At 45.9% G+C, this 22566-nt stretch overlaps 1 protein-coding gene across 2 annotated transcripts; it reads left to right on the top strand.

Moving 5' to 3' along the window:
- The first annotated feature begins 386 nt into the window (after positions 1-386).
- CLDN18 (claudin 18) lies at positions 387-22330 on the top strand. Of its 2 annotated transcripts, none has more exons than XM_032408331.1 (5): positions 387-606; positions 16953-17117; positions 17743-17860; positions 20849-20959; positions 21918-22330. In XM_032408331.1, the coding sequence occupies exons 1-5, from the start codon at positions 387-389 to the stop codon at positions 22087-22089; spliced, it is 786 nt and encodes a 261-aa protein (XP_032264222.1). In that variant the 3' UTR covers positions 22090-22330. The 2 variants fall into 2 exon arrangements, with proteins under 2 accessions (XP_032264222.1, XP_032264221.1); XM_032408330.1 differs by lacking the exon at positions 387-606 and adding an exon at positions 6753-6972.
- Positions 22331-22566: the final 236 nt, after the last annotated feature.

Genomic DNA, 22566 nt, shown 5'->3' with positions numbered 1-22566 from the left:
GAAGCCCTTTCATCTCCAAGTATTTCTGAGGCATGACCAACCTGCAGGCCCTTCCAGGCAGCGCCCTCTACGCCTGCTTTACCCTCCACGGAGGGGAACCTGGCTAATCAGGAAAGAAACTCCCTCCGAAGGTCAACAGTGAGTAGAGTGTACATATGGTAGAAAACAAATGGCTCTTGGTACCATGTTGTGGGAATTATCTGGCTTGGCTAGATAAAGGAGGAGGACAAGCTCAGGTGGCAGTCTTGAGTCCCCTCCTCCATTGCTTGGCCCGTTTGTGACGTGTGCACCAGCCTCTCCGAGAAAGCGCCGTCCCTACACCCTGCACGCTCAGAACCGGGCCGTCCCTCTGTCGTGTGGCGCTCTGTGTCAACGCTGCACCCACCATGGCCGTGACCGCCTGCCAGGGCTTGGGGTTCATAGTTTCACTGATCGGGACTGCGGGCATCATTGCCGCCACCTGCATGGACCAGTGGAGCACCCAGGACCTGTACAACAACCCGGTGACAGCTGTATTCAACTACCAAGGGCTGTGGCGCTCATGTGTCCGAGAGAGTTCTGGCTTCACCGAGTGCCGGGGCTACTTCACCCTGCTGGGGCTGCCAGGTAAGGGCTGGTGCCAGCACGCGGGCAGGGGGATAGAGGCCCCTGCCTGGGGCCCCACAGAGGGACCGTGGGGAACCAGGAGCAGTAACTACCACCTCCAGAGTCAGAACAGGAGTGCAGGAACCTTAGGGAGAGGAGCTTTCTGAGCTGCCAGGGCTCCTGTTCCCCTCACTGGATGGTGCCCAATTTTTCCCAAGGGGTACATCGTTTAAACAACTCCTATGTGAGCAATGGCATTGAGACTCAGTCACACATAGGAACAGGACTCAAGAGGCCCAACTTTAGCCCCCTCTTTCCTTTAGCCCCAAGATTCCGCCTCCCTGAAATGGGGACTGTGGATCTCATGAACAGAGTTTCATCTCCAGACTCTTTTGTGCCTGGGCCCGGCTTCCAGGGAAGCCTAAGCCCGCAGAAGCAATAGAAAGGGGCAGAGGGAAAAGATACATACAGAAAAAGAACTGAGTGCTGTGTTTCTCTGAGGTGTGCCGGATGAGCCCCTTCTGTGGGGCTCGAGGCTCCTGACCTCCAGAAAATATTGGCCACATGGAATCAGATTCAGGGTGCTCTCTCTCTCTGCTCAGAGGGCTTTGGCAGCAAGGGATCTCTGCCATGCAGGCAAGGTGTGTGGGCTGTGATGCCCGCTTCCCCAGACTGGTATTAAACACAGAAGGATTGTGTGTTTGTTGGCTTTGTAGATTGGTCATTTTCACTTGAAGAAAAATTCAGGTCTCAAGAGTAGGTGGTAAAAGTGTAAAAAAAAAAAAGGGAAATGTTAAAAGTGTCTTTCACTCATGTAACAGAGTAAGACAGTGAATAAACTTGTCATTTTTATTTCTTAGTTCTTTTTTCCTTCCATAAATATACATCAAGGTCTTGAGAGGGACACTGATCCAAGATGGGCATCGGAGGGAGCACCAGAAATAGAAAACGGGGCTTTCCCCTCCAGGAACTTGCCATCTGACTATAGGTCAAGACTTAGAAACACACAGAAGGTAACAAGTAAAGACTTAAGTCACACAGTGAATCATTCTTTTATACACTCCACACCTACTGATGGAGAGCTCACTGCAACCTCAGGATTCTTGGGGCTAGCACCCTCAAAGCTATGAAAGTGCACCCCAGGCTGGGTATGACAAGGTGCCAAGTGAGGCCGGAGGGCTAGTGCTGCAGAGATGAGAAGAGTATGGAAGTGCTCAGGAAAGGCTCCACTGAGGAGGAAATACAACAAGTGAGCCTTAAAAGGCAGGTAGGGTTTGGAAAAGGCAGAGACACAGAAGGAAAAGCAGCATGAGCAAAGGCATGAGGGTGCTACCACCCAGGTCTTACTTAGAAGAAAATCAAAGAGCGACCTTGGCTGGAGGAGGGGGTTTGTGTGGGCACAGTTATGGAGGGCAGTGAATACCCTCTTAGAGAGGTGGGGACTGGGTATAAACAAAAGGACATGAGTCAGATCAGTGGGTGACCAGCTGCGGATTCAGTGAGGTCTGTCTCCACTAGGGACGGGAGCAAAGATGAGCCTCTCCCACATCCCTGTATCCTGCTGACCCAGCCTTAGCTCTGAGTCTCCCTCACCTCAAATGCAAAAGCTCATGATCTCTCCAGAGACTAGGACCTGGGTCCATGCAGAGCTAGAGGCCTTGGTGGAGGCAATCAGCCTGGAGTTGACCTCTGGCCACACAGAGCACCCATCTCAGGAGTTCATACTGCTCCACAAAGGGAGGATAACAATGTACTAGGACTTGAGTAAACAATCGGCTTGCAACATTTTGTGTAACCTCTGCAAACCACCCTGTGAGCTTGGTGCTATTATTATCACCCTTTTAGAAACAAGGAAAATAAGTCTGAGTGACTTGCCCAAGGTCATACACAGAGGGAGCCGGGGCTCAGACCCCGTTCCGCCTTCACCTACGCCTCAGTGGGTTGCCCTAATATGGAGTCCTGAGACTCTCGGGCTCCAAACAGAAATCTTTCTTGACCCAAAGCAAAAGCCCCCAGTGTGGAGGGGCCTTCCTAGCCTCACGCCTCGCCAGAGCCTGGTGTCCCAGCCCCACGCAGACTTCTCCTTGGGCAGCTGTCGTGGACTAACCATAGCTGTCAACGTGCCCCATACATACTTCACAGATAGAGCCTGAGAGCGGCAGAGCACTTTGCCCAAGCTCACAGAGTTAGAACTGGGCCAGACCAAAACTGCCCGTTAGGCCTTCTCTCAGAACTTTCGAGTGCTGTGCGTGTGCATGTGCGCACGAGCGTGTATAAATCCTGTCACTAGATAGTTTAGAGAACTATTTTTTAAAAAGAATTTTATAGGAATCCCTTTTAAAGGAAAAAAATTCTTACGGACCCTCAATGTTCACTTAAGTTATACTTATTTTAATGTTATTTTAATGTATTCAAGTATAACACTAGATTTAAATTCCTAATGCATGTCTTCTACGAGTCAAAAGGCACATTTGCAAATGTAATATAAATAACACTGAAAAATTAATCAATCCAAATTTCAAAATTAGTTTGGTGTTAGGGATAGTGTTCATTTGCATTTAGAGTTTAACAAAGATATAGCCTCAAGGCCAATTTTGCATTTTACCTGTTTCAGTGTTTTGACTTTATCATTAGCACAGATTCTCTACTTGCATAGGTTTGTTTTACAAAATGGTGTTAATAAGTTTGAGGTACTCACGTCTCACACTCACGTGCAACCCCTGGTAATGAGGTTTCTGCGGCTCGATAGCTCTTTGCAGTGGTCTTGTTCATTTGAAGTAAGGTTGTATTGAAATATGGCTCTAAGATTATCAACCCAGTTATTTCTGGAATTGGGGAGGGAAAGTTCTCTGCCGTATATTTACTGCCACTGATGGTTGCAATCAGGTATGTGCAAAGACAGGACAGTGCAACGCTTGCCGGTGAAGCTAGCGGGGTGTTGACCCCAAGGCACAGGGGCCCTAGCGTGGAGTGTCAGTACCTCAAAGTGGGGAGAAGTTCCCCTGACTGCATTTTCTGTTTGAGCAAGAATGAACCCTTTGTTCACATACCAGTTGAGACTACTTAACTGTCCTCTGGTATAAACATAATCATTAACACCAACACAAACATGAACCATAAGGGGCCAGCCTGAGGATCTGGAACATTCTCGTTTTAATTTCCTTTCCATTGTCACTGAGATGAAAGTACAGAATTTTTAAATTTCCACTGAGAAGATACACACGCCCCAAAATGCAAGAACAGACTCTCAAGCTCAGAGGGAAGCACAGCCAAACCTTCCAGAGAAACTCTAGGCATAGGACTGGCAGTCAACCTTCCTAGATAAAATCATTTCACTAGGCCCATAACTGACAGCCAACGTGTCTTGGGCTGATCGGGTTTGGACAAGTGCCCCTCTTGGCAGGAACATGGAAGCCAGATTTTCCTCTGTGGACCCCCATTCACTCTTCAGCAGTGACCCGTGAAGCAGTGGTCCGTTCATTTTACAGCACAGAAAACCCACTAGGAAGTGACAGATTCCATCTTCCAGATGTTTTAAAACCTACCAATATCTATTTCGCATTTAAAAAGTACGTAGACTTAAATTTTTTTAAAAGTGTGTAGACTTACATTTTCTCTCTCTTCATTCAGTATTCTACTAGGTAGAGGTAGCTTTAGTTTATCCTTTAAAATTAACTTTTCCAGGGCGCCTGGGTGGTTCAGTCATTAAGTGTCTGCCTTCGGCTCAGGTCATGATCCCAGGGTCCTGGGATCAAGCCCCGCATCGGGCTCCCTGCTCAGCGGGAAGCCTGCTTCTCCCTCTCCCACTCCCCCTGCTTGTGTTCCCTCTCTCGCTGTGTCTCTCTCTGTCAAATAAATAAATAAAATCTTTAAAATATAAATAAATTAAATTAAATTAAATTAACTTTTCCTTCTCCCAAAAAATAAAGTCACTGTCACTTCAAACAAGAAAGAAAGCTAATTCGTTATTACCTGAATAACTGTTTTTCCCTGGTCTTGAAATTTTGCATAAAGCATTTGCATAGGGAAGGAGGAGGGGAAACTGCCATGAGTGAGAATAGATAACTTGTAATAACCTATTTCTTTTATTTTTTCAATTTTCCATCTATTATTTCAGTGGTATTATAGGTATGGGTGGGTGTTAGATGAATGTCATAAAATGAACAACTGGAAACCAAACTCTTTATAAATAAAGACCCTGAATCTTGGTTGAAACAAGAGCAAAATGACTCTGTCCACAGAAACAGTGGCAGAATCATTCTTGAACCCTTCCAATATTTTCCAATCTAATTACTCAATCCCCATCCAGCAGCAGAGACCACAGGCACTTCTTCTAGTTGCTCCCTCCTCACCTTTTGGACTTGGCCTTGTAACTCGGTTCAGGGAAAGCAGACACCTACGCTGTTTCAATGAAAGTGATATAACTCCTGCTTACTCTCATTTTTTGAGTTTTCTGGCTCATGATTCACTCTCTACACTGATCACAGAACCTAAAGCAAGATAAGCACTTCAGGGGAGTGTGGAGTCCATTCAAACTAGGGGGAGACCTTCCATATTTGCTTTCTGTGTTTGCTGGGGAAAAAAAAGAATGGGAGCAGTGGCTGGGTGCACTCAAGATAACACTGAAATGTCCAGATGCAAAGGCTTGTTTCCTGGAGAACCTGTACAGGTTAGAGATTGGTATGTTGGGTGTGTTTCCAGGCCTGGAGATCCAGAGTTGGGGAAGCTATAATTAAAATGGTTCTGGGGGTGCCTGGATGGCTCAGTCGGTTAAGTGTCCAACTCTTGATTTCAGCTCAGGTTTTGATCTCAGGGTCGTGAGTTCAAGCCCCATGTTAGGCTCCATGCTGGGCATGGAACCGACCTTAAAAAAAAAAAGATGGTTCTGAATTCGGAGGCAAGACACACAGGACCCCCAGGAAGTAGCAGGTCAATCAATTCTCTTACAAAATCGAACTGGGTAGGCAAAATGCAATGGCTAATTTCTGGTCAGGTCTCTCTTTTTCGTGATTATATAATTCCTGATATTTTGACCAACTGTAGTGAAAACTTTTCTGCAAAATGTGGAAGACAGTGTGTGAGATCTGAAAGGGCGATGAAGTATTCTACTTTAGCATGCAAATGTTACAGATGAAGAAACTATGACCTGCAGGGGCTGATGAGTTTGCACAAAATCAGCTAGCATACAGCGTGTTAGTGACTGTGTCCGGAGCAGATCCCAGGGCTCTCAGTAACCAGAACAGGGGCTTGGGCCTGGCCAGCCCTGAGCCCTTCTCTGGCCTTTTTAGAAACTTCTGTGTCTGCCATGTGGTCTCCATGTGGTTCTCATGGTGTGAGTGAAAGGGTGACATGGAGGTCAGCAGGATGTCTCACTTCTTCCCCTCCTATTTTCCATACCTGTAAAACAAAAGCAGATCTCTAGGATTTGACTTCCCGTTCTCAAAAGTGGGGACACCTTGCCTACCTCTCCCACTCCACATGGAAATAGAGAAAGAGCACCAGACCAAAAGTGGGGACTGGAGCTCCATCTTTGCTGACTTGAATGCATCTGTGGTTCAAGGCCCTTTGGACAAGTTCCTTAATCTACCTCACTTGCCTCAAAATACATATGGGTGTGGGATAATGATACCTACTCTACCCATTTCTGTAAGGGCAAAATGGAAAGATGTACATGAAAAGTAGTTTATGAGTTGTGAGGAGAAAATACCGAGTCTGGTTTAAGACGCAGACTCCTAGGGCCTCCTGTGATGAGCAGAGCCTAAAGGAAAAAGCTTGTTGGGGCGCTGGACTGGTCAGCTTTCTCCCCAGGTGGTGGCCGGCGAGCTCAGGGGGCAGAGCCAGAGCCAGGGACCCGAGAGAGGCTGCTTGGCCTTTGGGCAGAGTGTCCATTCGGACCGCTCTGCTCTCAAACCAGCTGGGCCCGCGCAGCTCGGTAGGACAAGTGCCTCTTGGGGCGGCTACCCTAACAAATGAAAAAATAATGCCCTTGAACCAAGAGTGAAACTGAACTATCTAAGGAAAACACTGTGAGCAAACACCAAGAGCTGAGGGCAACCATCTGATTAGGGCAGCCGGGCTCAGGAGCACAGCCCGCCCACCCACACCGGCACAGGAGGAAGGCGCAGCAGGTCCTCAGCCCGCGGTCGGAGGGCACGCGGGCTAAGGCCATGTCCACCACCACGTGCCAAGTGGTGGGCTTCCTCCAGTCCCTCCTGGGCCTGGCGGGCTGCATCGCCGCCACGGGGATGGACATGTGGAGCACTCAGGACCTGTATGACAACCCCGTCACCTCCGTGTTCCAGTACGAGGGGCTCTGGCGGAGCTGCGTGAGGCAGAGCTCAGGGTTCACGGAGTGCCGGCCCTACTTCACCATCCTGGGCCTTCCAGGTAGGCGGGGGGGTGGTACCGAGCAGGTGAGGGCCGGGGAGGGGATGGCCTGCAGCACCGGGGACTGAGCGGCGCTCCCCACCTCTGGGTGTGACCCTCGCAGCATTGGCTCAGAATAAAAGGTGTGAAATGAGAAAAGTTGGCCCCGTGACAAAGAGGGCTATAGTCACACGGGAGAAAATCGGAGAATTCATACTCAAATCAAAGGAAGTACGGGGGCATTAAAAAAAGGGGGGGGATCTATTGTTAGGGCATGCATGCTGTGCTCGGGATGCTAGAATAGACTAATGTTCCTCAAAGGAGAAAATCGTGTGTTATGTATGTGCATGTGACTGCACGTACATGGGAGGAAGGAAGTAGGGTGGTAAGTATTTTTTTCTAGCCAAAAACGTTGATTGAGAGCTCATTTCCTTTCATTTTCAATTCAATTCAATTTTTCTTTGAAAAGTTGGAGTCTCTGTAGGCGCCAGAAAATATATATTGCCATTCAATTATAAATATCCTTTTTCTTGCTTTGTATTGAGAAGTTCTAGTATGCACTCCTAAAAAACAATGTATGCCAGAATATTATAAAGTTATAATTATAATAATCTCACAATATAAATATAATTATAAATGTGACATAATTTCACCTCTGAAAATGAAGTACGTTAAACCCCTGCTTTTAATACAAATTATTATTTCAAATATGCACATAGGAACTTTGCATTCTAGATATTCTGGGAGCTACTTGTATTTAAAGAAAGAGGGTAGGCAAAAAGAAAATAAAAAGCCAGTCTAATCAGTGGCTCTGAGGAGTGGCCAAGATATGAGTTTGGTGAGGAAGGGAATAGTGTTAGGTTTGCCGCTCTGAAACAAGCACCTTGTGAGCAGGTAGGCGGAAATAAATTTGCACGACACTGGTAAGAGCCTGTGCAGCCCTTGAAATTGAATTACGAAAAGCAATTCAACCAATATATCTTCATTTTTGGAAAGAAGTAGAAGATGGGTGACAGAGTAGAATCGGGGTAATTACTGCATTTTTGGAAGCCACTTGTTTTTTGGTTGTTTTTTTTTTTAAGATTTTATTTATTTATTTGACAGAGAGAGAAAGAAAGAGTACAAGCAGGGAGAGTGGGAGAGGGAGAAGCAGACTCCCCGCTGAGTAGGGAGCCAGATGGATGCAGGGCTTGATCCCAGGACCCTGAGATCATGACCTGAGCCAAAAGCAGACGCTTAACCGACTGAGCCACTCAGGCGCCCCTGGAAGCCACTTGTATTGCAGGCCCAGCAGGATCACTGACTGAGACCTGCTTAGGGAAACACGGCAGGTAGGACCTGGCCACAGGGAAGACAGCCTCGGAGGAGGGATTATGCTCTGGTGTGAGGGGAGAGGTCAGAAGGCAGAAGGTGCAAACATGGATGGTTGAGCTGTTAGCCCTATCTCATTTTAACTATTTAGGTGAAGGAAAAGGATTGACCTCATACTCAAAATTAAGGGATGACATTCCATGACTTTATACCCAGTAACGTTCGCCCAGGGCCCCACCACACATTACCAGTCTCTCACTCATTCTGTTTCTTTCCACACATGGGACCCCACACCAGCCAGTCTGGTCATCCCCGCTGATCAGCCCCTGTCCTTCTTGCCTCTTTCATCTCTCCTCCTCACTTAGGCTTATATTCTCCTTCCTAGAAAATCTCATGATTCTGATCATTGTCAAATTCTGTCTCTCCCTGGGTCACTGACAACCAAATTAAAAGAATAAATTGTACTACCCCCTCTCACTCTTAGTCTTTCTCAGTCTGCTTTCCATCCTTCCTCTCTTTAGAGTGTTTACTCCTTTGACTGTGGCAGATGGTGGGGTAGAACCTTCCAATCACCAGCTTCCAGTTCCTAGTTCTCATCTCCCTAGATATTTTAAAACCCAAACCTTCTCATGGTTCCCCCATTCACAGCTTAATTAGGTGCAGACATGACAGTCTGATACCCATGCCCTCCTATATCCCTCACCTTGCCTGACTTATCTCTTACTATTCCTCTGCCCCCTGGCTGACTCTTGATTTCAGCTCAGGTCATGATCTCAAGGTCCTGAGATTGAGAACCCAGCGTTGGGCTCCATGCTGGATGTGGAGCCTGCTTAAGAGTCTCCTCTCCCTCTGCCCCTCCCCTGCCCATCACATGCACTCTCTCTCTCAAAAATAAAATAAAATAAAATAAAATATAATATAATAAAATAAAATATTTGGCTGACTAAAGTAAGGGATGGACAGGAAGATTGCCAGAAGGAAAACGTTAAAAGACACTCCAAAACTAAAGGCTGAAATATAAGAAGATGGAACAGCCAGAGAGGAGTCCAGTGGGTGGCTGGTGGACATTTGTGGGGCTCTTGAGGAAGCAGAAAGAGGTAATATTAACCACCCAAGACCTAGCACCTATAGGGGACTTGGCCATTAAGAACAACTGCTGAAAACATTTTCTTGAGCATGACAAGGGGCATAGGGAAGAGAGACTTGAAGCAGAGGACCTGGGTGAAATGCCTAAAAACAGAAATGGAAGGTTGCAGAGAGTTTAATTTTGACCTAGAACTCAGGGGAATACCACCCTCGAGCAGAGAAGTAAGCTTTAAAGTACTATGAAAGCATGAGGCAGATACCATTGTAATACTTTAGTTAACAATCATAGTATCACTACCAATTATTCAGTTCTTCCTAAGGATAAGCTCTTTTCTTCCAAAATCTCACATAACCCTTCATTCATCTGATAAAAATGTATCACATTTAGTTGGAACTTATAGCCATAGAATAATTTAATTCCATTCAACTGTGTTATGTATTATGTAACCTACAGACAGATTAGTGACATAGTGGTGGTAGTAGCAGGACTGTTTACCTGTATATGACCAGCTTTGTATAATGAATAGCCCAAGATTCCCTCTCATTGTATTCCAAACAGTTAATGTAGTATGTAGTTCTCCAAGGACAGTGCCCATAAATAAAAACAGCTACCATTTATTGGACTGCACATAGACCCTCCAGTTTAATCTTCACAGCAATACAAGGAAATGTGTATTAGCTTTGTTTTTACAAAAGTAGAAACTGAGGCTCAGATAGGGAGACAAAGTAAGGTGCCCAAGCTCCCATGGACAGAAGATGGCAGAAGTGGGAAATGAACATGAGGCCGTAAAGCTTCAAGTCTGCATTTTTTACCCTGCCCATGCTCAGGCCCTGCTTCACATTCCAGCTAGAAGGGCCGCCTCTAACATTGAACAGATTGGTGTGCACTTGAGCACAATAAGAGCAGAGGGTACACCAGCACCTTGACCCATTTATCGTCATATCATCACAAATGCACAATTAGGAGTACCAAATTTAAAGAATGGATGACCTGTGTGTCATTCCCTATCCCCCACCCTGGAGACAGTGGGGTGGGGGGGGAGGGCAGTCAAAGAGCACGGTGGAGAGAAGGCAAAGACCATGTCCCTGGTCTCATGATGATGTCATGGTCAAGTAATGTTTTGGTTTTTTTTAAGATTTATTTATTTATTTACTTGAGAGAGACAGAGAGCAGGAGGAGGAGCAGAGGGAGAAGGAGAGAGAGAATCTCAAGCAGACTCCCCACTGAGCACAGAGCCCGACATGGGGCTTGATCCCACAACCCCAAGATCATGACCTGAGCCGAAATCAAGAGCCAAACGCTCAACCAACTGAGTCACCCAGGCGCCCCAAGTAATGTTTTTTCTAATGTGTTTGCAAATATTTGGATTGAATTTGGTGCCATGGCAGGGCCCCACAGTTAGAGACAAGTGAGTTGGGATTAAGAGCATAGCTTGACCAGCTACGTCTCTTGACCTTGCTATCCCCATCTGTGGAATGCCTCACAATAAGCCATCTGTATGAAAGTGCTCTGCAACCCATTTACAAGATCTGACTCTTGGCGTCAAAAAATCATTACTGCCTTGTCTACATCACCCAAAGCTCTCAAAGAGTTAGGACATTTGATCTTCCAGGGTTTCTTTCTTCTCCAGCATCTTTTATGAATCCAAATACCCAAAGTAGAGATTATTTAGGGTCCTGTTTTTCTCCTCTCAATCCCCCATTCCACCTGTGTTCTGGGCACATCACTGGTTTCCAGCCCCTTCGCGGGCACTGAGGGTCTTGTTTTCTCTTTTTACATACAACTGGCTACATTTGCCCCTTTCTACTGCAGTGTGAAAAAACAACAGCTACTGGAAAGCTAGGGAGTTTCCCATCAACCTGGCAATCATATTTACACGCACAGGAATGGGGGTTTTCACGATATCACATTTAACCCAGGAAACAATTCTACAAAATCTAAAGCAAAAATCCATAAAGGAAAAAATATGAAACTGCTTTTCAGCATCTTTTCTAAAGGAGCCACCTGCTTTATTTCTCCTTACTATTGGCTACTGTTTCACATTAAGTCCGGTGTGCAGGATCCTGTGAAACCAGCTTGTCGTTGCCCAACGTCTGGTGGAAGAAACTGGCCCTAAGAGGGAGAGTGATTACAAGTTAGTTATAAACTTGAAATGAAATCTGGGGGAGCCTCTTGGATTTTGCTCAAGCTGCTTTCCTTTTCTTCCCAAAAGAAACATATTTTAGCCCAAACATGCCTTTTTAAATACGTGGACAAACATCTAAACGTGTACACACTAATGTGTGTCTCAAGGAGATCCCACAGAGAACTGAGCACACATCTACAAGCCAGAGAGGATCTGTGTCTGAGGCATGAAATGAGGCTGCTTGCCCGATGCAGACCCAGGAATCAGAAGGCCTCCCCAGCTTGTGATTGTGGAGGCTGTTGCTTGGATAGCAGGGGCAGCCCCACACAGAGTATCATGCTCTAGCATGGGCTGGTCAGTGGTGGGCACCATTTCTTGGTAGGGACACACGTGGCCAGAGTCACGTAGTTGGACCCCACCTGAGAGTTGAAAAGGAAGGGCAATGAAGGCGGACACCACCGCCCCAGCCTCACCCCTCACCTGCTCCCCTCTTCATTGCCAGCCAGATCTTGAGTCCGTTTTTCCTGATCTTCCCGCCTGTCTTGGTCCAGGCCTTACTGTTCCTACTCTTGTCAAATCTTCTTCCCCTCTGGCCCCTCATATTCCCTCATGCATGGCTTTCTCAGATCCTCAACCATATTTTATCACCATGTGAGAAGATTCAGGTTTATGCAGTTAGTACCAACCAAAGCCATGTGGGGAGAGAGAAAGAACTTCTTTTCTCTTCTTTTTTTCTCTTTTCTGGTATTTGCTGAGCCTGGCTTAGTTCTATGCTGGTGCCAAGTAGCATCTGGTGCTCATGACATCTCTATGCAAGAGATAGCTCTGTCCCACTCCAGAGCTGAGGAAACTCGGCTTCAGTGAGATTAAAAGATTTGCCTAACGACACTTACCTGGCTCACATTGTTCTGTAGGATTTCACAAGATACAAAGGACTTCCATATTGGTTCCCTGAGATCTCAGGAGAATCTAGGCCCCTCCCACCTTGTTCTGAAGGACCTATTCTCTGAGGTCTGGCCTCAGACTTCCCTCCTCTGGGCTCCCCTTCTTTGGAATCCTCCATCAGCCCTCCCTGCCTCCAATCTGAAGCCACTCTGTGCCTGAAGCGTGGGTCCTCTCTAACTGCCACTAACAAAAGCCCCAGATCAGGCCTTTGTCTCATAAGCCCATCCCCATCTAGCTCAGGGATGTCAGCCATTGGGAACTGTTTCAACTCGCCAGCCACTCTAAGCACCTCCTCCTGAGCCCTCTGGAGGGCTGTTTTCCCAGATTATTCCTTGAAATTTTATGTTCTTGAACAATTAAATGAAAATCTCTAGGGGTGGAGGTAAAACATTTAACATTTCTTTAGAAGTTCCCCCAGGGGATGCTAAGGTACAACCAGGGTTGGGAACCACACCCAAAGGCACCTCGCCTGTCAGTCCATAGCTGGTTTGGGGGAATTAGATATTTTGCAACAGGGAGGGAACACCAAGTTCCCATTTTTTCTGTTTGCTTCTGTCAGCCCTGAATCCCGTCCACCCTTCAAGCCCGATAATGCCTCATTGTTCACTGGAAAGAATGCTGTAGTCACACCTTTGGTGCAGGGAATCAGTCTATAGAGCCGTTGACTCACCTGTTATCAGCTGATAAGCCTATATGCCTCTTGCTTGGAATAGCAAATAAGAGACAGAGTGGCTAAAAGAGAAACTTACCTCCTTTGGGAGCAGTTTCTCTGGTTACCTATCTATGAAGGATTAGAACTCCAGATGGTAGAATCTTCCAGAGGGAAAGGAAGTTGAGGTCACCCGCATGCATCTCCATGGTCATTACTAGACATAAGGGGTTTCTAGCAATGAGTGGTGGAGAACATTTCCTCCCACTTCCTGGAAGCTGCCCCCATCACAGCTCCCACTCTCAGAAGAGCCCCTCCAGGAATCTCCAAAGCAAGGCAGACCTTGGTCCATCCATCCAGGCCCACTGTTGGGACTCTGGACGTGGTCCCTCAAGATATAAAACAATGTTGTGTCTTTTCTGACCACAGGCTAAAAGAAAGGGGTAGGAGTAAGCTAGAAACAGAGTCTAAGAAATAAAAAGTGCTCAGGGTGAAGGTTGACCGTTGGTTCAAAGCAGGTGCCAGCATTCATCCGAAATCCAGAGAGCAGGAAAGAAATAAGGCCTTGTCAGGCAAACGTGACCCAGCAGAGGCAAGAGGGCCTCTGAGAGCCTGAGGCCAAGGCTGACCAGGACAGGCTGGCCAGGGCTCCCGTACCCAAGGGCTCCCATGGCGCAGCAGCAGCAACTCTCCACAGGAGGCAAGCCCACCGTGCTTTCACCTCCCACTTGCCCGTCTCGTCTTCTAATCCAACAATGTCAGGCAAGACCCTGTGCCTCAGCCACGGCCACCTGGTGTTATGTTTTCAGGAACAAACATTAAAACTACTCAGTCAAAAGAGCCGATGACTCCACCCACACCAAGAGTCCGGGAGAAATGTAATGTTTTTGTAGAAGGAGGGACACCCTTTATCTTGCCTCGTTAATATTGTTTATTTGGTTTTTGTTTGGTTGGTGGGTTGGTTGATTGGTTTTTGGTTGTTTTAACCAGATGCCTTGCCAGGTGGTCCTCAAAAGGGATAAGTGATTTTGTTCTCTGAATAGTTTAAGGCTTAAAATGTCAGAATGAGAGCAGTGTTTAAAACCTCCAATGGGTTTCTGGGTGGATTTGAAGCCCACAAGAGGCCCATGGGGATAAGATGAAGAGAAAGTCAAGTCCCTTTCTCTTCCCATATGTCCAGTTTTCTGGTAGTAACATACATATCAGTATAGCCTGGAGGATATTTCCTGAAGTCTGGGGCTGCCGCCGAGATGTCCTCGCCAAGGCTGTCCTGAACCAGGCTTGTGGTGTAATTATATGTGTTAAAGAGAACTAGAACCATATCATGAGCAACTATGAGAAAGTGGGTCTATTATTACTTAGCCAAGGTATCCCCAAAGTTGAAAGAAATTTGAGGTTCAGGATTTCCAGTAAAAATATGATCTTCCCAGGTCTTAAACTGCTTGAAGGCAGTGATTATTTTCCATGAAACTTTATACCTCCTACGGCATCTGACAAAGGGTTTTGTAGAGAATTTGAGCTTTAAAATACTTGATGAATGAATGAATTCATGGATGAGTTGTATGATTATGTAACATATGACTATGAGCATATACCAACATGTGCTGGATGCAAACACAAAAATGTAAATGAGTACACAAGTAGATGACACACACTTGCATTTGTTAATAAGGGAATGAACCGGGTAGGGTGTTCGTTCCCAGTATCCCGTAGGGCCAGCAAAGCCATTGAGCAAGGCTTTAGAGAACACAGGTGACACTCTAGAGCCCTCCTATATTAGGAGTAGATCCAAGGGCCACTCCAAGGCCCTCCTGAGTTCTCTTTGCCCTACTAGGGTCACTGTGGCTCTGGCATGAGAACTCAGCTGTAATCTCAAGATGCCAATGTTAATCAGTTCAGTTCTCCCAGGAAAGAATGGTCAGATCCTGCAGAATCGACCCACACCATAAACCAGCATATTTACCCTGCTAATATAGTTGCCAATAGGACCAAGACTGATGATGGCTATGTGTAGATTTCTCTTCTCAGCAGAGAAGCAAAGTTAAAATCAGAAGTTTCTTCAGGGAGAAGAGAATCAGAATCAAGTGGCGTAGAACTAGAGTGGCTGAATACTACCATCTCCACACAGAGAGACACCTGGTGAGAAAGTTGCCCAGGCCTCCATTCTTCTTGAATGCAGAAGGCTCTTGAGTTCTGCATGATCTACCTCTCCTTTTTCAATAGACTGCATTGATTGTCGATTCTCGCATCATAACCAGTTGCTTTGTAATACACACCTTAGAGTGAATAAGCTGGCAGCTCCAGTGATATTGGCCATATTTGAGATGGAAATCTTCCTGAAGAGATTAGAGAGAAATTCCTCCCAGGAAATTCCTTGTCTTGAGAGTCACATTTAGAAATAATCTGCTGGGACAGGTTATTCCCTGAGATGATTTTTAGAGAATATTCCTTTATACATTTTTAGCATCCATTTGAGGGGATGATATTTCATGGCTGAGTCTCCAAGTTTGGAGGATACATTCTCTTAGGTGCTTACAGAGCCCCTTACCTTGATGGCAGCCTGCTTTTCCAGGATTAGGTACCTCAAAGTGATGTACTATGATGGGGAAAGTAACCATTTTGAGATAGTTCTGGGTTTGACCCCCGGCTCTTGCTTGTCCCTTGATATGTGTCCTTGGGCAAGTTCCTTAACCTCTGACTCTCAGTTTCTTCAACTCTAAAATGGAGGTAATTGTATCATCTGCATTGCAGGGTTTTGTTTTTTTTTTACTGTGGATTAAATTTTTTAATATCCGAAAAGCCACTAATAGCTTTCAATCAAAAAGTAACAATTGGCTATGATAACTAGGGTAGGACAGAGCTTTCTGCTTTGCTTCACACAATTCTTCAGTTCTGCTCTACCAGAAATACCCATGTTTGGGGCCTCTCCCTCTGGAGAACACCAAGGACTCATTTGTCTTTCTTTTGTAAAATGCATTATGCTTATAGTGGGCATGTTTAATGACTGTCTTTCCCCACTTTGACATAAGATCCATGAGTGCAGAGACCATTTCTGACCTATTAATTACTGTCATCCCTGTGCCTAGTCATAGGAGCTTAGAAAAAACTGTTGAGATGAGTCACTGCATATTAAGGACACACTAGAAACCACTGTGGATATATCTGGAAGAGAGGTCACTGCTGGAGAGTCCCAGCAGGACCTACAGTTTCCATTGCTTCCTGAGAAGGGACTGCTGATAAACTGGTTGTGTTGAAAGGCCTGTGATTGATATAGCAGTCTTTACATATACACCTAAAACCTACAGCTCATCCTGACTGTAGTAGTCCCTTTGGAAAGAGACAAAAATATGGTGCCCTTGATATATCACCTAATAACCTTGCTCATTACATGCTATAAGTGAATATTGGGTTTTCCTAAAGTGGACACAACAATATGAAGCTTTGAGCCCATATGAAAAGACTAGAGGAAAAAAATGTTTGGGTTAGAAGTCAAAGCCACACAGTTTTACTGTAAGCTTTGTCAATAATTTTTCATGGCACCTTGGTCAAGCCATTTCCTCTACATAGACTGCAGATTATCAAGCTTTAAAATGAGGAAATGAAATAGCTAAATTCCATTGGCTGTCCCAGCTCCACAATGTTCTCATTCTACAGACAACTGTGTGCAGGTCCTTCAACAATCAGAGGATTGTACATGGTAGTTTTGCATTTCTCACAATTCCACATCCCCTGGCGATGACAAAGTTCACAGTTTATGGACTTGCTATTTCTCAGGAATTTGGTGCTTGTTGATTGTGATTGCTTTATTTTATTGAACCAAAGCCTAATCAGTCATGTGGAGGTGGTCTTATCTGTCAGCTTGTGTCTTGTCCCTTGTCCCACAGCCATGCTGCAGGCAGTGCGAGCCCTGATGATCGTGGGCATCGTCCTGGGTGCCATCAGCCTCCTGGTGTCCATCTTTGCCCTGAAGTGCATCCGCATTGGCAGCATGGAGGACTCCGCCAAAGCCAACATGACACTGACCTCTGGGATCATGTTCATCATCTCAGGTGAACAAGGAGCTGAGGTTCCCTCTCTCAAATGGGCTTCTGGGAGTGTCAAAGCAAAATCATTCTGGCAGAGGAAACACGGCTTCTCCCTACTGAGCATGGTTTGAACATGGATCAGAGCTTTACACACTGGGATTCAAGATCTAAGATTAGGACCCAATTATGTGCTACAGAATTGTCATGAGTGTTAAGGTCCCCCTTAGCTGCCACCCCACTTTATTAGAAGAGATTCTCAATCCTAAGGGAGTCATGTGACTCAGTCCCTAAAGGCATTATTTTGGTAAGACTTTAGAAAAATGATTTTAAAGGAAGAGCACTTGACATCATCAAAAGACCAGGCCCAAAATATTTGTATTATTAATCTCTTGTCCCAAGATGCATGGAAAATCTCTTTCTGCACACATACAAATCCTTCCACAATTAGAGAGATAAGAGAGTCTAAGCACCTAACACAATGTCTAGCACATAGTGGGAATTCAATATCAATGCTTGGATTAGCCATTCTGTTACAGGAATGGAATGTTCTCCAGCCTGCTCATCTAAACTCATTTAAGCACACATTGCCTCAGAAACATTGTGATCCCTTTAAAGCTGACTCTAGAGCTTTCTCGTTCTTGTCCCGCAGGTCTCTGTGCAATCGCCGGAGTATCTGTATTTGCCAACATGCTGGTTACTAACTTCTGGATGTCTACAGCTAACATGTACACCGGCATGGGTGGGATGGTGCAGACCGTTCAGACCAGGTAACCTCCTAATCTAGTCTTAGTATTCTGTGGTGAATATTGCTGTAAAAATCCTATTAAACACATATGCCTAATGTGACTGTCAGCGCCTGAAAGAGCAAAAATTTATCAGAGGCAACCATGCCATATCATAAATCAACTATGATCTGTAAATTCATAAACTTCATTTCAGTGAAATATCCTTGGTGCTATGACTTGAGGCTGAGCTGACATTTGCATTGAAATACAGTGACAGTTCACAGTATTTATCTAGCATGCTTACACAAGCCCCATTGTGGTGGCAATGAAACAGGCACTATTAGCCCAGGCATGTAAATGAGCCTCAACCCGCATCTCCAGGTCATGACGGGAACCTGGCTAGGGACAGGTGAAAGCTTGAGTAGAATTGAGCAAGGTGCAGTACAGGTGAGAAGAGCAATGTTATGTGTCTTCCTTGTACAGCTGCGTCTTCCTCTCATTCACACATGCATTCATTCTACAAATGTATGGAGTACCTGCTGTGGGCAGCAACTGTTCTGAGTGCTGGGGATAAGACAAGGTCCCCATCCTCATGGAGGTTATGGTCTAGCTGAGGGAGAAGGTGTCTGAAGGAGGGTAGAACTTTTAAATGATGGAAGAGCAATTCCGACACCCATATTCATTTAGCCACTTCAAAGGGATGTATTTCAAAGCAAGAAGCAGCAGCAAATTCTTGAGGAAGAAAGATCTGATTCTGAGAGAGTGATATAAATATCATATCTAAGTGACCCATCATCTCTGGAGTGGATACACTTGGTATTTCTCCAGCCACACCATCGTGGGATACAAACAGGGGATGAAGATGTGATGAATCCATTACTTTCTGGCTCCCTGGAACTCTAGTCCCAATCCATGTTCCCGCTTTGTTTCAGGAGAGGAGGAAATGATCCCCATAAGCTCCCCCCATCCTCCTCTGTGATCTTTCCATCATCTCTTGGTTACAAGGACAACTGAGAAGTATGCTGACCAGCTCATTTTGGGTTTCCTGGGACTTTACCAGTTTTAGCACTGAAAGTCCCATATCCTGGGAAACTCTTCTTTCATGGGCAAATCAGGATGGTTGGTCAGCCTACTTAGAAGATCCCACCTTATCTGGAGTATTTGGGTACCTAGGGTCACTGCCTCTGCCCAGAGGAGTCACCCACCCAACTGGCACCTAGACTAATGCCCTCCATCATTCTCCCACACCATCTCCCTAGAACCTGCCCCGTCCCTTGGGCAGCCAAATTCAGTCCTGAGATCGAGACTATAGGATTATGAGAGGCCTCCTGAATGCCTTCTTCCATGGATGGGTGCAGCTTTTCCCTTCTTTCTGTCTTCTCATCCTCTCTACCCAGAAATCACACAAGACAGCACAGCTGCCAAGAGAGATCTTGGCAATCAGTTGAAGGGGCTTTCTGGTACCCCATTTGGCTTTCTGGTATCCCATCCTCTGCTATTGCTGCATTGAGTGTACCTGAGCTACAAACTGCCTGCCTTCATGCTATATGCAGCTTGTGAGGTGTTTCGTATTAGCCTAAACATTTCCTTTTATAACCTGAATTAATCACCAACTTTTATATTATATTACACTTGGTCATCAGGCTTATATTGCTTATATGGCTTACTTTGATCCTGCTAAAATGTGTGTACTTTTTAAGCACATCCAAAATATCTTATTTTCTTAGGTTGCAGAGGTCTGCACACATATTTCTGTCTTCCAACTACTGGTATAATGTTCTTAGTTTGTGATTTTTAAACATACCAGTGATTCATGGTGTTCCACAAACAGTCCCATGCTCCTTGATGAGCCCAAGGGGAAAACCTCCACGGGCAGGTATCCGCTGTGCTGAGCTCTCCTTTTCTGCAGGGCTCTAGGAGACACCAGCTTAGGGAAGGGAAAGTTACCAGCTAACACTAAATACCCATTGACTTCCTAACACTTTTTTTTTTTTTAAGATTTTATTTATTTATTTGAGAGAGAGAGAATGAGAGAGAGAGAAAGCACATGAGAGGGGGGAGGGTCAGAGGGAGAAGCAGACTCCCTGACAAGCAGGGAGCCTGATGCGGGACTCGATCCAGGGACTCCAAGATCATGACCTGAGCCGAAGGCAGTCGCTTAACCAACTGAGCCACCCAGGCGCCCCGACTTCCTAACACTTTTTGGTCACAGTGTTCACCACCCACAAAGGTCCATTTGGAATCAGAATTATTTTATTCTCAGGACACTTTGTTCTCAGACAATCCTGCTCAGAGGTAACGAGTCCCATGGAGGCATCCCTCCTAGGGGAAGGGTATCAACTTTGGAGTCAGATGACCACAGGTTTAAGCTTCAGTGTGGGCTAGAACAGAACCACTGGGTAAGTGGAGTCTGTGTCTATCTTGTTCGCCCCTGTGTCCCAGTGCCTGGGCAGTGTCAGGCACGTAGTAGGAGCTCAATAAATACTTGTTGAACAGATGCGTAAACAATAAATGAAAGAATGAGTGGTCACTTCACATTAGTTCTTTCTGAAGATAATGCTCCTACCTGCATGGACGGCTACCAGGGTACTTGATAGGTAAGATGAAAGCTTATTGGCCCACAGGAAGAACTCCAAAATTCCTTCAGAAATAATAACTTCAGACTGATTCCACATCTCTCAAATTCCTCTTGCCAAACCTTTGAGACACTCCCAATGACAATAGGGAGGGAGGTGGATTTCCAGAGATGTTTCTCTGAGATTAGAGACTTATAATTAATTCCATGCCTGAGTGATGCTAGGGGCCCGAGAATCCCACTGCTGTTTTGCTGACTAGCTTCAGTCCCGATTCTGTTCTCTAGGGCACCTCATTCAGTTGGCCATGACCCAAAGGAGAGTGTGTTCAGCGGCACGGGCGGGGATGGGTGTGGAACCCAAAAGAGCTGACAGAGAGGATGCGTGTGGCCAAGTGCAGTAGGTGGAGCCTGGAGGGTTGAGTTGCCCACATTCATCGTCTCATTTTCCCCTTCAGGTACACCTTTGGTTCGGCTCTGTTCGTGGGCTGGGTCGCCGGGGGCCTCACACTAATTGGGGGTGTGATGATGTGCATCGCCTGCCGGGGCCTGGCGCCTGAGGAAACCAAGTGAGTCTCCCCATCCCAGTGCAATCAGACATTTAATCCGAGTCCATTTTAAAGTATAATTTGCAGCCAGAATGATCAGTGTAGGTTTATGGAAGAACTTATTAACTAAATGATGCTGAACCTTCTCTTTTATGGGGAACCTAAAGAACAGAATAGGAACATTTCAGCTGAGCCGATTTAGGAATGATCCTGTTTGAGAGAAAAAAAAATATCGCGGTAGGTTCCCTCTGACTTCAGGATTCTGTAACTCAGTGGTTCTCAGCTGAAAGCAATTCTGCCCACCAGGGGATATTTGGCAACAGCTGAAGACTCTTGATTGTTGCAGCTTTGGGGTGGGGTGGGGGTGATACTGGAATCTAGTGGGTGGGGACCAGGGATGCTGCTAAACCTTCCATGATGCACAGGAGAGGCCCTCACGACAAAGAGGCATCTATTGCAAGCCAAAGTCCCGCTGCAGAGAAACCCCACTGTACCCCGCTACATGGACCTGGAGCTGGGAGACCTGGATCCTGGGCCGGATCTACTGCTAACTAGTCCTGTGACTTCTAGTAAATCATTTGCCTTCTCTGTTAGCTCATCCATAAACTGAGCAGATTAGAGGAGATGGGCTTCGTGTATGTGCCTTCCAGCTCACAAATTCTGTGATTTTTCTGGCATAACCATGTTCCCCTGGACATTGTTTCTGGTTCAGCTTTATTTTAATTGATTAACAGAAGGAACTCACTAGTCGCTAATTACCGGCTCTAATACAAGGCAAGAAATTCTGCTCCAGTGCAGAGGGAGAAAAACCAGTGTCTCAAAGCCTGGGGCAATCAACCATTTCAGTTTGCCCAGGACTGAGGGTTTCCTGGGATGCTGGACTTTCAGTCCTAAAACTGAAACATCCCAGGGTAAACGGAGTGGGTTGCCCTCTTACCAAATACATCTGTGGTCATGGAATGTTTCTTTTTTCTCTCAGCTACAAAGCCGTGTCCTATCATGCCTCCGGCCACAATGTCGCCTACAAGCCTGGAGGCTTCAAGGCCAGCACTGGCTTTGGGCCCAATAGCAAAAACAGGAAGATATACGAAGGGGGTGTCCACACAGAGGACGAGGTACAATCTCATCCTTCCAAGTACGACTATGTGTAGCGCTCCAAGACACCTCAGCATGGGCAGAAGACCCCCCAATTAGAGCTCACTTGAAAAACAAGGAAATTTTACCTTGACTCCTGATTGCTTTTGACTCACAGTTGGAAGTTAGAAAAACCTTGATTTCACCCGTGAGGAGGCCAGACGGTCTGGGCCACATGTCTCTATGTCTCTAATGTTCCATCACAAAAACAGCTGAGTTATCAGATATGAATTCGAGGCAACAGTTCACAGTTTCCAATCTTCTATTTCTTTTTTTTTTAATTTAACCTTTCTAATCTGATGATAGATTGCGGTTTGAATTCCTATCAGACAATAGTGCATCGATGATCTATTTCCCAACTCGTCCCCCAGAACAATTCTGCAAGGAAAAAAGGAGAGTCCATCAAAAGACATCATTTCCTGCTATTTGATTTTAACCTCCCCCACCAACCTGGCTACTAATAAACACTGATTGAAGAAGAGGTGATGGGGAAA

The sequence above is a fragment of the Phoca vitulina genome, unplaced genomic scaffold, assembly GCF_004348235.1.
Source record: "Phoca vitulina isolate PV1807 unplaced genomic scaffold, GSC_HSeal_1.0 scaffold10, whole genome shotgun sequence".
Taxonomy (NCBI): domain Eukaryota; kingdom Metazoa; phylum Chordata; class Mammalia; order Carnivora; family Phocidae; genus Phoca; species Phoca vitulina.
This window is presented reverse-complemented; position numbering and strand designations above follow the sequence as displayed.

Excerpts from the sequence above, each read along its gene's own strand:
- CLDN18 (XM_032408331.1), top strand. The coding sequence starts at position 387 with ATGGCCGTGACCGCCTGCCAGGGCTTGGGGTTCATAGTTTCACTGATC. Across the intron at positions 607-16,952 it reads CACCCTGCTGGGGCTGCCAG|CCATGCTGCAGGCAGTGCGA; the intron begins GTAAGGGCTGGT and ends CTTGTCCCACAG. Across the intron at positions 17,861-20,848 it reads GTGCAGACCGTTCAGACCAG|GTACACCTTTGGTTCGGCTC; the intron begins GTAACCTCCTAA and ends TTTCCCCTTCAG.